This window comes from Mytilus trossulus, chromosome 8 (assembly GCF_036588685.1).
Source record: "Mytilus trossulus isolate FHL-02 chromosome 8, PNRI_Mtr1.1.1.hap1, whole genome shotgun sequence".
Classification (NCBI taxonomy): domain Eukaryota; kingdom Metazoa; phylum Mollusca; class Bivalvia; order Mytilida; family Mytilidae; genus Mytilus; species Mytilus trossulus.
Window position 1 is genome coordinate 35103063 of NC_086380.1, and position 12696 is coordinate 35115758.

Here is a 12696-nt window from a genome sequence, read left to right on the forward strand (position 1 = left end):
GTTCAGATTAACTTAGCAGTTTTGGCAAAAAACATTTTGGAGTTTTGGGTTCGCAATGCTTTTCAATTTTATATTTGTTTGTCTTTTTTACTTTTTTTATCTGAGTCTAATGACGACGAAACGCGCGTTTGGTGTATTCAATAATAAACCTGGTACCTTTGATTACTATTTACGAAACTAAACATAGAAAACATGACTGAGAAACACGAACCCCAACAAAAATTGGATTTGATATCAGTTTCTACAGGAGGCAATGCCATGGTAAAATTAGGAACAACAACCACAATACAAAACAACAGTTTACGTCAACTCTTTGTGTACTAATTGATGATTTAATCTTAGATACAAGATTTTTTATTAGTGGTTATTGGCTTTGAACTAGCTGTCAGCAACTGCAAGAACTCTCAGATCCGTCTATGTGTTGTTGGGATATACAAGTTCCCGGTCACGTCCACTCCGTGTTTTTGTTAGATGTATTTTTACTTGTATCCATCTAATGAGTCAAGCTTTTTTTGACAGATTTTTTTATAAATCGTTCTTTTTGTTTACTGTTACACCATTGTCACAGGTTATGGAAGACGGTTTGGATCCCGCTAACATGTTTAATCACGCGATTTCGGAGCCGTTTATAGCTGACTATGCAGTATACGCTTAGCTCATATTGAAGGCGGATCATTGCTGTGTCATGTATGTGGTCTCTTGTGGAGAGTTGTATTATTGGCAATTATACATTGTACCACATCTTTTTTTAACATAGAAATGTAACGACTCAACGTCACGAAACCCAACAAAAACCGGGTATGATCTCTGTTGCAACTGGAGGCTCACACGTTTGATATCAACATTATCCCATGGTTGTGTATTCTTTTGAAGCAAAATTTGTCCGGGTTAGGGTTTTCATAGATCACATGGTTCATAATAGCATGATTACAAACCCAAACAAAAACACAAGCTTTAACACAAAATTCGTATTATAAGAATTAAAAATAAAAACGTTATTTCTGATCATGCTTGATCAATTTCAGATGGAACGCGGACTAAAACAATATGCGAGCGGTATGTGTGATAGTCAGATTTAACACGAAGAGTTAGAGAGGTATATAAATTGTTTTAACATATAACAAAGCCTATGTAAAGATTGATCGTATATTCTTAATTATATAACTGTATTTCCTTTTTCGAATTTAATATATCAAAAAGGCAGAATTGCAAATCAAGTCTTTAAGCATGAGGGAAGAGTAAAAACGCTGAGAATGTACTATAATCAGCGCCATGGACATCGCCACTCCCGTCGGTTCCAGTTCTTACGAGAACTTTTTCACCTTTGTTTACCTGAAAATGAAAAAAAAACACATTGTGATGCACATTTTGCATTTATGTATTTGATAGTTATTACATTAGCGCTCTTTAAAATTGCAAAACTTAATTATTAGTAATAAAAGCGATGTTTCTTTTCCCCACTTTGATGCATATGGATCAAGCAGGCATGTATACAGCCAGTTAGTAACTGCATCAACACAGCCAATTCTATATTACTATTATGGGTTAACAATTGTTTTCGTTGGTCGAAATGTGACGTTTTGTCACAATTTCTATTGCTTTGAACACTTCGTCATTTCATTATTTCGAACGACTTAAAAAACTAGTGACAAATTTACGCTCAATTTTAAACCTGCTTTCTATGATGAGTTTATTTACAATTACCTGCAAGACAACTGTCTGAGAGGCACTGCCATAATCACCGTCACCACCCTGCGCAGTGTCGGTGTAGGCCGAGGCTTTAACTACATCATTGACCGTCAGTTCCGTTGCCTGAGCCTGTTTATAGTTGACATTAGCTGTCCAGGAAATGACGTACATGCCGGAAACAGGAGCGGTAAAAATACCAGTTGCTGTGTCATAAAGAGACGCTGATGTATTTGTTACAATCTGAAACATCAAAGCTGTATCACATTATCTGAGATAAAACAAAAAGCTTTAGTCATATAACCATACTTATTTACTTCCAGTTATGTACTACTTTCTAGTTGTAAACTATTGTACTTTATTAAAGAGGGACGAACGATACAAAAGGGACAGTCAAACTCATAAATCTAAAACAAACTGACAACGCCATGGCTAAAAATGAAAAAGACAAACAGAAAAACAATAGTACACATGACACAACATAGAAAACTAAAGAATAAACAACACAAACCCCACCAAAAACTAGGGGTGATCTCAGGTGCTCCGGAAGGGTAAGCAGATCCTGCTTCACATGTGGCACCCGTAATGTTGCTTAATATGTGATTACAAATCCGGTAAATAGTTTGATGAGCACTCAATCCATGTAGACCCCCAGACAATTTGGCATAGAAAGAAACCTTATAAAATTACTTTCTGAGGACACATTTTTTCATTTAGTTGGCTTTTATCTCTATTTCGTTAGGTTCTATCTTTATATAGACTGCAACGTATATAGACTGGAAATTTATGCAACTGTCGTGCAAGTGAGAGGTTTGGCTAGCTACAAAACAAGGATCAGTTCAAAATTTCTACATAAGAAAATATCAGAACAAAGTCAAGAATATGCAGTTGTTTGGTGTGTTGAAACTTTTGGTTTTTGCAATTTGATTCCGGACTTTATTTTGGCATTTTCCTCAGGTTTTGGTTTTTATTTATTTTACTTTTTTTTTTATTTAAATGCATGTAATGTACTTTGCCAACTTTTATATATCATTAACATATAAAGTGCTAAAACAAATAAATAGAACTAACTTCATCGAATTTGATGGTTTGATGAGCACTCAATCCATGTAGACTGCCAGACAATTTGGCATAGAAAGCAACTTGCGAGTCAGTGAATGCTCTTCTTTGATCTGAAAAGAGTAAACATTATTATTGCATAGTGGTTTATTTTTCTCATCTTCATTTAACATGTTAAGGCCATACTTGCATGCTTGCGGGGCCTTTGGTATTATGATACCAGTGTAGTCGTTTGAACTGTAATTTTATCGACTGTCACAGTGTTGTATTCCTGATTGAGACTGAGTGTTATTTTGCATGACAGTTGATGCATGCATATCAAAAACAAATTATCCAATCGACACACTCAGTCTCGCTACTTTGGAAGTTCATGCGATTACCTAATTTTCTGTGTGTTACATGTATCATGAATTGTTTTTCTAATTGATTTACCAGTTTGGAACATCAGCAAACTACAGGAATCTCAGTAGTGTCTATTATGCAGTGGATGCAGGGTAATTACAAACAGTTGGTTTAGCTAACTATTAAACCAGGTTTAAACCACACTAGAAAATTCTTGTTTCAAGTCAGGAATTTAACAGTTGTTATCCATGCATTTGAGCGTTTGATTATGCCATATGATTAGGATTTGAATTTTTCTTGGAGTTCGGTATTTTTGTAATTTCAAATTTTACATACTTACCCTCATGGCTATTGCTAAGATCCTTGATCAGTTTTTCAGCAGAAGTTAATCTGTCAGCATATTCAATGTTCATTTCCTCCGTGGATTCCAATTTAGACTCTAAATCCCCTATAAGAGCTTTCAATTCCTCATACTGATGCTCGAAGAAATGAATTACAGCATCATCGTTATTCTTTACTGGCACATGAGCACTAATTAACGGAATTAAAACTAGCAAACAAAATCCAAAATGCATGGTTACACAGATGATTAATATAAATTCACAACGTTATTGTCTCAAATTCAAGATAAGAAGACTTCAGACATATATACTATATAGACCTGAGTTATTGTACGTAACGGGACATTTCTTAACCTCTGATTTCTAAATAGGTCATTAAGAAAGTGATACAATCGGATGTCATTTCAGACAATTACTCCAAAAATGATGAAGACTTTGCTGCTGACTCTAAGCTATAGTCTCAATCTCATATGTGCCTTTTTAAGTACACAGTGAATTGAGCAGTCATATGTTATAAAACAAACTATTGATACAGAGATATGTCTCGCATTTATTGTTATTTTGTTAATAAAAAAATTAAAGTTGAACTCAAAATAGCATTACGTTATGCAAAATATTCAAAGTCAATGAACATCGACTAAGGGAACGGGGTCAGAAAATTGCCATGGAAAGATGTGGTTATGATAATACAACCGCATATCAAATGTCTTTGACCTTTCAACCTTTTTTGGTTCCATATATTCTGACCTAATAAAAAACTAATACATATGAACCAAGCAAAAAGTAAATTCACAAAATTACTGAACTGAAAATTCAAAATGGAAAGTTCCTTAGCATATGGCAAAATCAAACGATAAAACATATCAAACGAATGGACAACAACTGTCATATTCCTGACTTGGTACATGCATTTTCAAATGTAGAAAATGGTGGATTGAACCTGGTTTTATATATCTAAACCTCTCACGTTCGAATTAAAGGTCATTAGACCATGACACAGGGAGCAAGACTAACTAATCTAAAACGAAATGGGATGTTCCTTCTTATGAAACATTATTGACCTACCACTAGCAGTTCCTGATAAACTAATTTGCCTATGTACATGTACATGTATCGTTTTTTGACAGCGTGAAGTGGGGAGAAAAGGGAGGATGCCATTTGAATATAGATAGATAGATAGTTTAGTCGCATAAAATCATGGAAGTTCAAAGGTTACAGAGTGGTTTAAAAATAATGTACACAACAATAAAAATGCATTCAAAATGCATCAAATACATAGATATAAGCATTCTTTAAATATGTATTTAAATCATTCAGATTAGGTCAAATGTCGACTCCATCTATAACCAGAAAAGTGTTATAACAAAAGGTAAAACAACAAAAATCCTGAACTCCAAGAAAAATTCTAAATGGAAAGTCCCTTATTAAATGGCAAACTCAAATGATAGAACACACTTAACGAATGGACAATAACTGTCAAATTCCTGACTTGGTACATGCATTTTCAAATGTAGTAAATGGTGGATTGAGCCTGGTTTTATATCGCTAAATATCACTTCTATGACAGACGCATCAAATTCCATTATTTTTACAATGATGCAAAAAATGCAAGTAAAAATGTTGAATAATTAAAAATGTTCATATCACATGTTAAGTTCTGAAGCGCACATTTATCGAATAAGTTGCATTCAATCCTATCACAACAGCGCATTTGGTTTTGGAGGGTAATCATATGTACTATTTTACACTTATTGTTCATACATATCTATTTATTCAACTCAGATAATACGCTTATCAAGTTTGTAGCAAATAAGAGATATGGACATAAGGTCTAGGTTCTTTAGAATACACTTGGTTTTTAAACTTGAAAGTCCAATGACTTGTATGTTGTCCCACCTTAAATTGACTAAGCATCATGTTTTGAACTTTCAATGTGGTAACCGTAGAAGTTACCGAATCAGGAATAAGATACTTGTTAACCATTCGTTTGATGTGTTTGAGCTTTTGATTTTGCCATTTACAATTTTTGTTTACATACATTTCCGTTTAAAATAAAATTGTTTTCGGAGTACTTTTTTTTTTAGATGTACCAGACGTGAGAAAGTACTTACAGGTACAATTGTATGAATATTGGAAGATGTGGAATGATTCTATTGAGACAACTACATGTACATTGTTGCCATTATAAACCAAATGACATAGATGTAAGCAATTAAGTGGCATAAATCAAGCTAGTTTTCAACTCTTACTAGGAATAGAAAATAATAAAAAGCTTCAATGGATTTTTAAAGTACACAAATGTCAATTTTTAATCAAGTACTATTCAGAAACGAGTGTCTTCTTCGACGAAACTGTTTCACTACCACTGCACGAAACACTTACACTTTCTTTATACAGGAACTGCTTAGGGAGAAAGCGAAAACAAGCAATATCCTTTAACTTTACTTTCTGATATATAGACGATGTTCTCTCACTAAATGAATTAAAATTTTGGTGATGTTTTGAAACTCTTCTATTCCATCAAACTAGAAATATAGGATACAACACATACAGTTAAGTCTGTCATATTATCTTAACTCACATCTAAAAATTGACAATGATGGTCAGTTGAAAACAAAACTTTAAGACAATAGAGATGAATCAAGCTTTCAAATTGTGAACTTTCAATTTCTATTAAGCAACTTTCCGGCAGTTTAGTAGTATCGCCTTTGATAAACATGAACGATTCGTAAATTGGCATTAACTGAACAAAACTCATTCATATCCATAAAGTACTAAGCTTGATTTTAATAGTTTATACTGTAACACTAACTATTTCTTCTAGTTCATATCCTACAGTATATACATTTTTTTTGTGTAAAAGATAAAACTTTTGCAACAATGAATAATTACATTAGATGTAAGTTTCATTATAATACGTTATTCTGATTGGCTAACATGTTATTCCGTAAACAATTGCATCAGACAATAACATTTATCATGCATGATGACACGAGGTCCCACAAAAAAGTGCACAGGTGAATTATAAATAAAACTGGATAAAAATCGTGTTTTCATGATTTTAGCTATAAAAATGTAATTATAAGTATTGAATACTTCTTTTTGAAACTTTATAGAGTTGTAAAAGCGTTGACCGTGCGTACATTTTTAGAATGAAGCGCTTCCGCGCTTCATACAAAATGTACTTAAAATCGGTCAACGCTTTTACCACCCAATAAATTTACAAAAAGAAGCATTCAATTCTTAAATGAGAAAAATCTAAACAAATTCAAACAATGCAACATTGTGTTCAATAAATATCAATTTGACACTTTCAATACACTACAATACAATAAAATAATTCCAACCTCAATTAACAGTTATCTACATTTATTTTGCATTATGAATCTCTTCTAAAAAGTAAAAACACAAAAATACTGAACTCCGAGGAAAATTCAAAAAGGAAAGTCCCAAATCAAATGTCAAAATCAAAAGTTTAAACGCATAAAACAAACGGATAACAACTGTCATATTCCTGACTTGGTACAGGCATTTTCTTATATTTCTTACATTTTGATATTCCTACATTATTGTATTTTTTTATTGGAAACAATGCGGATCTGAACGGAGTAGGATGTTCAAGAACAAAACCAACACACTCTTTCAGATTGAATTTCCGTAAATATAGACAATGCAATTTCCAATAGGAACTCTCTTTGCGATCTTTTCTTGATAAAGGTTCCACAAACCACGTTTTTTTTTTGGAAAGATATAATATATTATGCATAGATCTTTTGTTTTGTTTATGCTCTAAAAATAACACATGGTAGCGCGAAGAATTTAATTATGATTGAGGAGGAATCAGAGTGAAGTGATGGGTAGTACAGAGTACAGTATACATTTTAATTTGGGGCATATAAATGTTGAAAATATGCCGCACATATCTATTCCGGTTTTGAACTTTGAACAAAAAAGTAGTGCATAACAACTTTCCAATCTAGGGTAAATGTTGTTATTTTGATAAAGCAGTTTCATATTAAATTTAACAGTTTTGGCCGCAGAGACAGTTCCTATGGGAAATTGCATTGTCTATATTTACGGAAATTCAAACTGAAAGAATAAATGATACCAGTGTCTTGGTTTTGTTCTTGAATATCCTACTCCGTTGAGAGCCATATTGTTTCCAATAAAAAAAAATACAATAATTTAGGAATAACAAAATGCTAGATATATTTTTAACGGCAACATATTAAAGAAGTTTCTTGGATTTATATGCGGAACTCCAATGGGTGAAAATTGTACATGAAAGCTATTTAAATTATTAATATTTATAAATAATTATAAATAACTATTTACATTCTTGATTCTGGAATGATGCCCTGAAGTAAGCTCCAGCAGTAACGTCAAGTGATGTCAACTTTGCCTTAGGGAGTTAGAAACTTTGTATCTTAATAATTTGTAGATCTTACTTTATGAGGTTTAATATACCTTTTCCTACAAACGGAAATGATTGTAACAAGTCGGAAATATGACAGTTGTTTTTCATTAGTCTGATGTGTTTGAGCTCATGAGTTCGCCATTTTTACAGGGACATTCCCTTTTGAATTTTCCTTGGAGTTTGGTATTTTTGTTATTTTACTTCATACTTCCTCTCACGGCCATAGGAAATCAATATTAAAAATGTTTGATATACAAATATTAAACTGAGTTATGTTTATACTAGAGCCTTATTCCTACTTTAATTGTTTCCATTTTTACGAACTGGATTAATGTACACTATACAGAGTATGTAACGTTTTACGTACCTTTTTATCATTTGATCGCCAATTATGGTAGGAACAAAGTGAAACGCAACCTATTACGGTATAACCGTATTTACGATAACAGAAGTGCATTAATGTTTACGACTGACGCTGTAAAAGAGGGACGAAAGATACCAAAGGGACAGTCAAACTCATAAATCTAAAACAAACTGACAACGCCATGTCTAAAAATTGAAAAGACAAACAGACAAACAATAGCACACATGACACAACATGGAAAAGTAACGAATAAACAACACGAACCCCACCAAAAACTAGGGGTTATCTCAGGTTTGCCGGAAGGGTAAACAGATGTAAAAGTTTGATAGTTTAAGCACAATGAAACAATGAGAAATGTAAACTAAACCCCATACGGCAGATAGTCATAGATACACTTTAATTTATTAACGTGAAACAAAGGATACGGACGATACAATCCCCTAACGTTAATAAATATACCAGGGGTAAAATTTAATACGCCAGATTTACGTTTCCCAACAAACGAATCATCAGTGAAGCTCGAATTAAAAGTTAAAAGGCCAAATAGCTTGAAGAGCAATTGTATGTTTTCGGAAAAATCGAGATTTTACGGGGAATTAATTCATAAATATTAAAATATCAATGTTAATTAATATCAACACGAAGACGCCGTATTTTTCATATTTATTTCATACACACAATATAGCTTCCAAGACAAGTACAGTGTATCTACAAAGAATGAGGGAAGAGTAAAAACGCTGAGAATGTACTGTAATCATGGCCACTGACATCGCCTTTTCCATTGGTACCAGTACGAACCCAAACATTTTCACCTTTGTTTACCTGAAATACAAAAACAAGACATTAACTTACATACCCAGTGAAAGAGCATTATTTTGAATAAACCCTGCCCTTATTTTAATGCGTCTTTTTGTGTTTTGTATCTTTTAGGCAAAAATAAGGGTACTTTTAATGGACTATCTGCATAAAGGAACACGATCCGACTAGTTGCCTGGCAATCGAATCCAACATTTTTCACATTATACGCTTTGTTTAAGGAGTCGATCAGGCAGACTTTACTTTAAGTAAAACCTGGTTTTTTTTAACTATTCGTGTTCTTTTTGTGTTTTAACTGATAGCGGTTTAAATATTTGTCTCTCCAACGACTTAATTATGAGCATACATAATAGAGGTTATTGCAAAAACACAGTAACAAAATCATTTTAAGGGCATACGATACAGTTACAGGGAAGGTGATGACGTTGCTAACGTAATTTGTTATTTTCGCGACGTCAAACTGTGACATATCGGAAAAAGATGCATTTTTCGACTGATTTTTATCATTCAAACTGATTTAATAAGAAAACGAGTTCATGGACCCCTATTTTTCAAAACGGCACTTTGTGTCATTTGGCAGGGAGATTATGTGACCCAAATTTTATAAAACTGTAAATAGAGGATTTTTTTTAATTTTGATAAACATGCAGCAAAAAATGACGTGTTTTCCTGAATTCATGAACATTTGATCAATGTGAGATATTTCTGAATAAAAATTGCACATTTTTTTAAAATACTTATAAAATACAGAAATTATCGATTATTTAACAAAACACAATTTATGTCTATCTTTTATAACAAAAAAGTTATGTCTTTCTTTCGAAAAAGAAATTACGGCCACAAATCTGAATTTTGAGCAAATATACAAAATTTCGACCTCATTTTACTCAAAAAGTAGCACATGAAGGTATATTTTTTATTACATATTTGATTTAATCAGGTAAAAAATAGCCTATATGCAAATTTTCATGAACTTGTAAATACAGGATCAAAACTGTATCGTATGCCCTTAAGTACCACTCGATCAGTACAATGGCTGATAAACACTAAGTATCCGAAACAACCATCGTCCTAGTATCCAGTGCAATCGCACTTCGATTACTGAAATGATACATTGTACTTGTTTCTTCATAAGTTGCCATTATGCTAGAACTAATGTTGCCATTCCTTAAGAAAACAGCTGACCTTTGTTTTATGCGTCGCACAAAAATGTGCAAGCTGCCTTTTGCTGACGTGTCTGCTTTTTATTTCTCATTGCCATTCTTCAGAGAATTTATCAAAATAACTGACATGTTTATTACCTGCAATACAACGGTCTGAGAGGCACTTCCATAGTCTCTATCTTCACTTCCGGCTGTGTCGGCAAAATTCCAAGCTTTAGATCTACCATTGATCATTAGCTCTGTTGCCTGGGACTCTTGATGGTCGACATTAGCTGTCCAGGAAATGACGTACATGCCGGAAACTGGAGCGGTGAAAATACCAGTTGTCGTATCATAAATAGATGTCTGTGTTGTTGTTACAAGCTGAAACAGTATAAGTCATAAATCATAGCTGCTGCGAAACAACAAACAACGACAACATAACATCAATAATCTGCTGCAGACTGTTACAATAAATGAAAAAAAATAGTATTAATTCCATGCGTCCGAAGCGCTTTTCAAGATTTATCTTGATCATTTGTACTTGTTGTTTTTTAAATCCTAACTCTCCCTGTTCTCACACTAAATTACTAAGCAAAAGGTAAGAACAAGCGACTTTTTTCACAAAAAAAACCCCAAAGGAATAACAATAATCGTTTCTCATACATATATTGTATAACTTTTAATCAAAATGATCGTAAGATTGTTTGATGTATTGAATGGATTAAATTTTATTATGCTAGACAATATCATGTCTTTTCAGTGGCACTCGAATCAATACAGTTGAGAGAACAAATGACAGGATATGCCACAAAAGCACAATTACTTACAGCATCGAATATTATGGTTTGGTGAGGACTTAGTCCATGAACACTGGCAGACAATTTGGCATAGAATGCAACCTGGGCCTCAGTGAATGCTCTTCTGTGAGCTAAAGAAATAATTAATGTATGTAAATATGTTAATTATAATAAATTGTATGCATAAAGTTGTTATTATTTTAAACATACGATCGGTTTTGGGTCCTCAATGGTCTTCAACTTTGTATTTGTTTGGCTTTATAACTATTTTGATCTGAGCGTCACTGATGAATCTTGTGTAGACGAAACGCGCGTCTGTGGTAATAAGGTGGTATGGGTGTCTTTCGCCATCTTTGATTGTAAAAAAACAGAGATTCTAATGCAGATTTTCAATTAAGTTGGCAAAATTTAATGCAGAAATTCAGATATCTAATGTGAATTTCCATTCGAAAGAACCAATTTATAAGAATTTAACTAATAAATATTAATATTTTTACAAGTGCATATTAATTTTGTTGATTTTTCTTTTCTTTTTTTCAATTTGCCTTTAAAGGGGAGGTAACTCTGAAACAGTACATTTTCTGAAGGAATCTCCATGGAATTTTCCTATTTTGTAGTTAAGCCTAACAAAATGTACGATGACCCTATCTTTTCTTTTGATATTCTCAACGCCTTGTCTAAATGCTATATTTTCGTAACTTAGTTTACAATTTTATCATTTATTTAAGTTTAGATTTCAATAACAAAATTGTGTGTTTTCCTGTATAATCCATACAAAATTTGCCTTTTTTAACAAGATGTAGCTTGAGAAAACGCACGGTGACCTATCATTTTATTATATTTTTGCATTATCCATATATACTGAGTTTTGGCAAAGTATGAACAAATTATATCATATTTTTGTTGAGTCCCATACAACCTTAAATTATATTCATAATTATACCTTTGATAACTAATTAGGCAATAAAACTCCTATTCGGAAATGTGAGTGCTTACAAACTGGTGTATAACAGATTTTGTACATGATTAAGAATTTCAGATGGCTGCAGATAATGTTTCACTTGTCGTTGTCATAATCCAAAGATAACATTTGCGATCACCAGGAAGGTGACATGTATGCGTATAAACAAATAAAATTACCGTCATGGTTTTCGGTAAGTTCCTTGAGTATGTTTTCAGCGTTTGTCAATCCTTTAGCAAGGTTATCGTCCTTCTTCTCTGCGGATTCAAGTTTCGTCTTTAAATCTCCGACAAGGCCTTTCAAATCTTCAAACTCATGCACAAGGAACGGAATAAGATTATCTTCTGTATTCTGCACAGGCACAAGACCACTTATCAATGGAATAAATACAGACAAAGAAAATAAAAAGTACATTGTCAAACAAGTGAAATTATTGATATAAAGTGAACAACGTTATAGTTATCTCTAAAACAAAGATAAGAATACATCTATACTATAACAAATCAAAGGGATTGTACTTAACGGGACATTTCTTCACCTCTAAGTTTCTTAATAGGTCATAATGCAAATGATAAAAAAAAAGATAAAAAATTAAGGACCGATTTTCCTTGTATATGATTCATACGCACTTTTTTTACAAACTATTAATGGATTCAGACTTTTTCAGAAGCGGGGCCTAAGGGGGCTTCACTCAAGTCATGCTTCAGTATTTCGATAAACAATTTAACACATTTCCCGTAATATAATAAATTTCATTTTTTAATTACG

The 12696-nt window shown here is 32.8% G+C and overlaps 2 protein-coding genes across 2 annotated transcripts; both read right to left on the minus strand.

Annotated features, from left to right (window-relative positions):
* Positions 1-1121: 1121 nt before the first annotated feature.
* On the minus strand, positions 1122-3730 carry LOC134681859 (complement C1q-like protein 2). Its single transcript, XM_063541503.1, has 4 exons — positions 3428-3730; positions 2758-2858; positions 1705-1929; positions 1122-1332 (listed from the first exon to the last, which is right to left on the minus strand). The coding sequence occupies exons 1-4, from the start codon at positions 3660-3662 to the stop codon at positions 1222-1224; spliced, it is 672 nt and encodes a 223-aa protein (XP_063397573.1). The 5' UTR covers positions 3663-3730; the 3' UTR covers positions 1122-1221.
* Positions 3731-8917: 5187 nt separating this feature from the next.
* LOC134681860 (complement C1q-like protein 2) lies at positions 8918-12380 on the minus strand. Its single transcript, XM_063541504.1, has 4 exons — positions 12108-12380; positions 10998-11098; positions 10327-10551; positions 8918-9031 (listed from the first exon to the last, which is right to left on the minus strand). The coding sequence occupies exons 1-4, from the start codon at positions 12340-12342 to the stop codon at positions 8918-8920; spliced, it is 675 nt and encodes a 224-aa protein (XP_063397574.1). The 5' UTR covers positions 12343-12380.
* Positions 12381-12696: the final 316 nt, after the last annotated feature.

Coding starts and splice junctions, on each gene's coding strand:
- LOC134681860 (XM_063541504.1), bottom strand. CDS start 12,342: ATGTACTTTTTATTTTCTTTGTCTGTATTTATTCCATTGATAAGTGGT. Junction 10,552..10,997: donor AAACCATAATATTCGATGCT/GTAAGTAATTGT, acceptor ATACTGTTTCAG/CTTGTAACAACAACACAGAC. Junction 9,032..10,326: donor CTCAGACCGTTGTATTGCAG/GTAATAAACATG, acceptor TTTGTATTTCAG/GTAAACAAAGGTGAAAATGT.
- LOC134681859 (XM_063541503.1), bottom strand. CDS start 3,662: ATGCATTTTGGATTTTGTTTGCTAGTTTTAATTCCGTTAATTAGTGCT. Junction 2,859..3,427: donor TCTTAGCAATAGCCATGAGG/GTAAGTATGTAA, acceptor TACTCTTTTCAG/ATCAAAGAAGAGCATTCACT. Junction 1,930..2,757: donor AAACCATCAAATTCGATGAA/GTTAGTTCTATT, acceptor TTGATGTTTCAG/ATTGTAACAAATACATCAGC.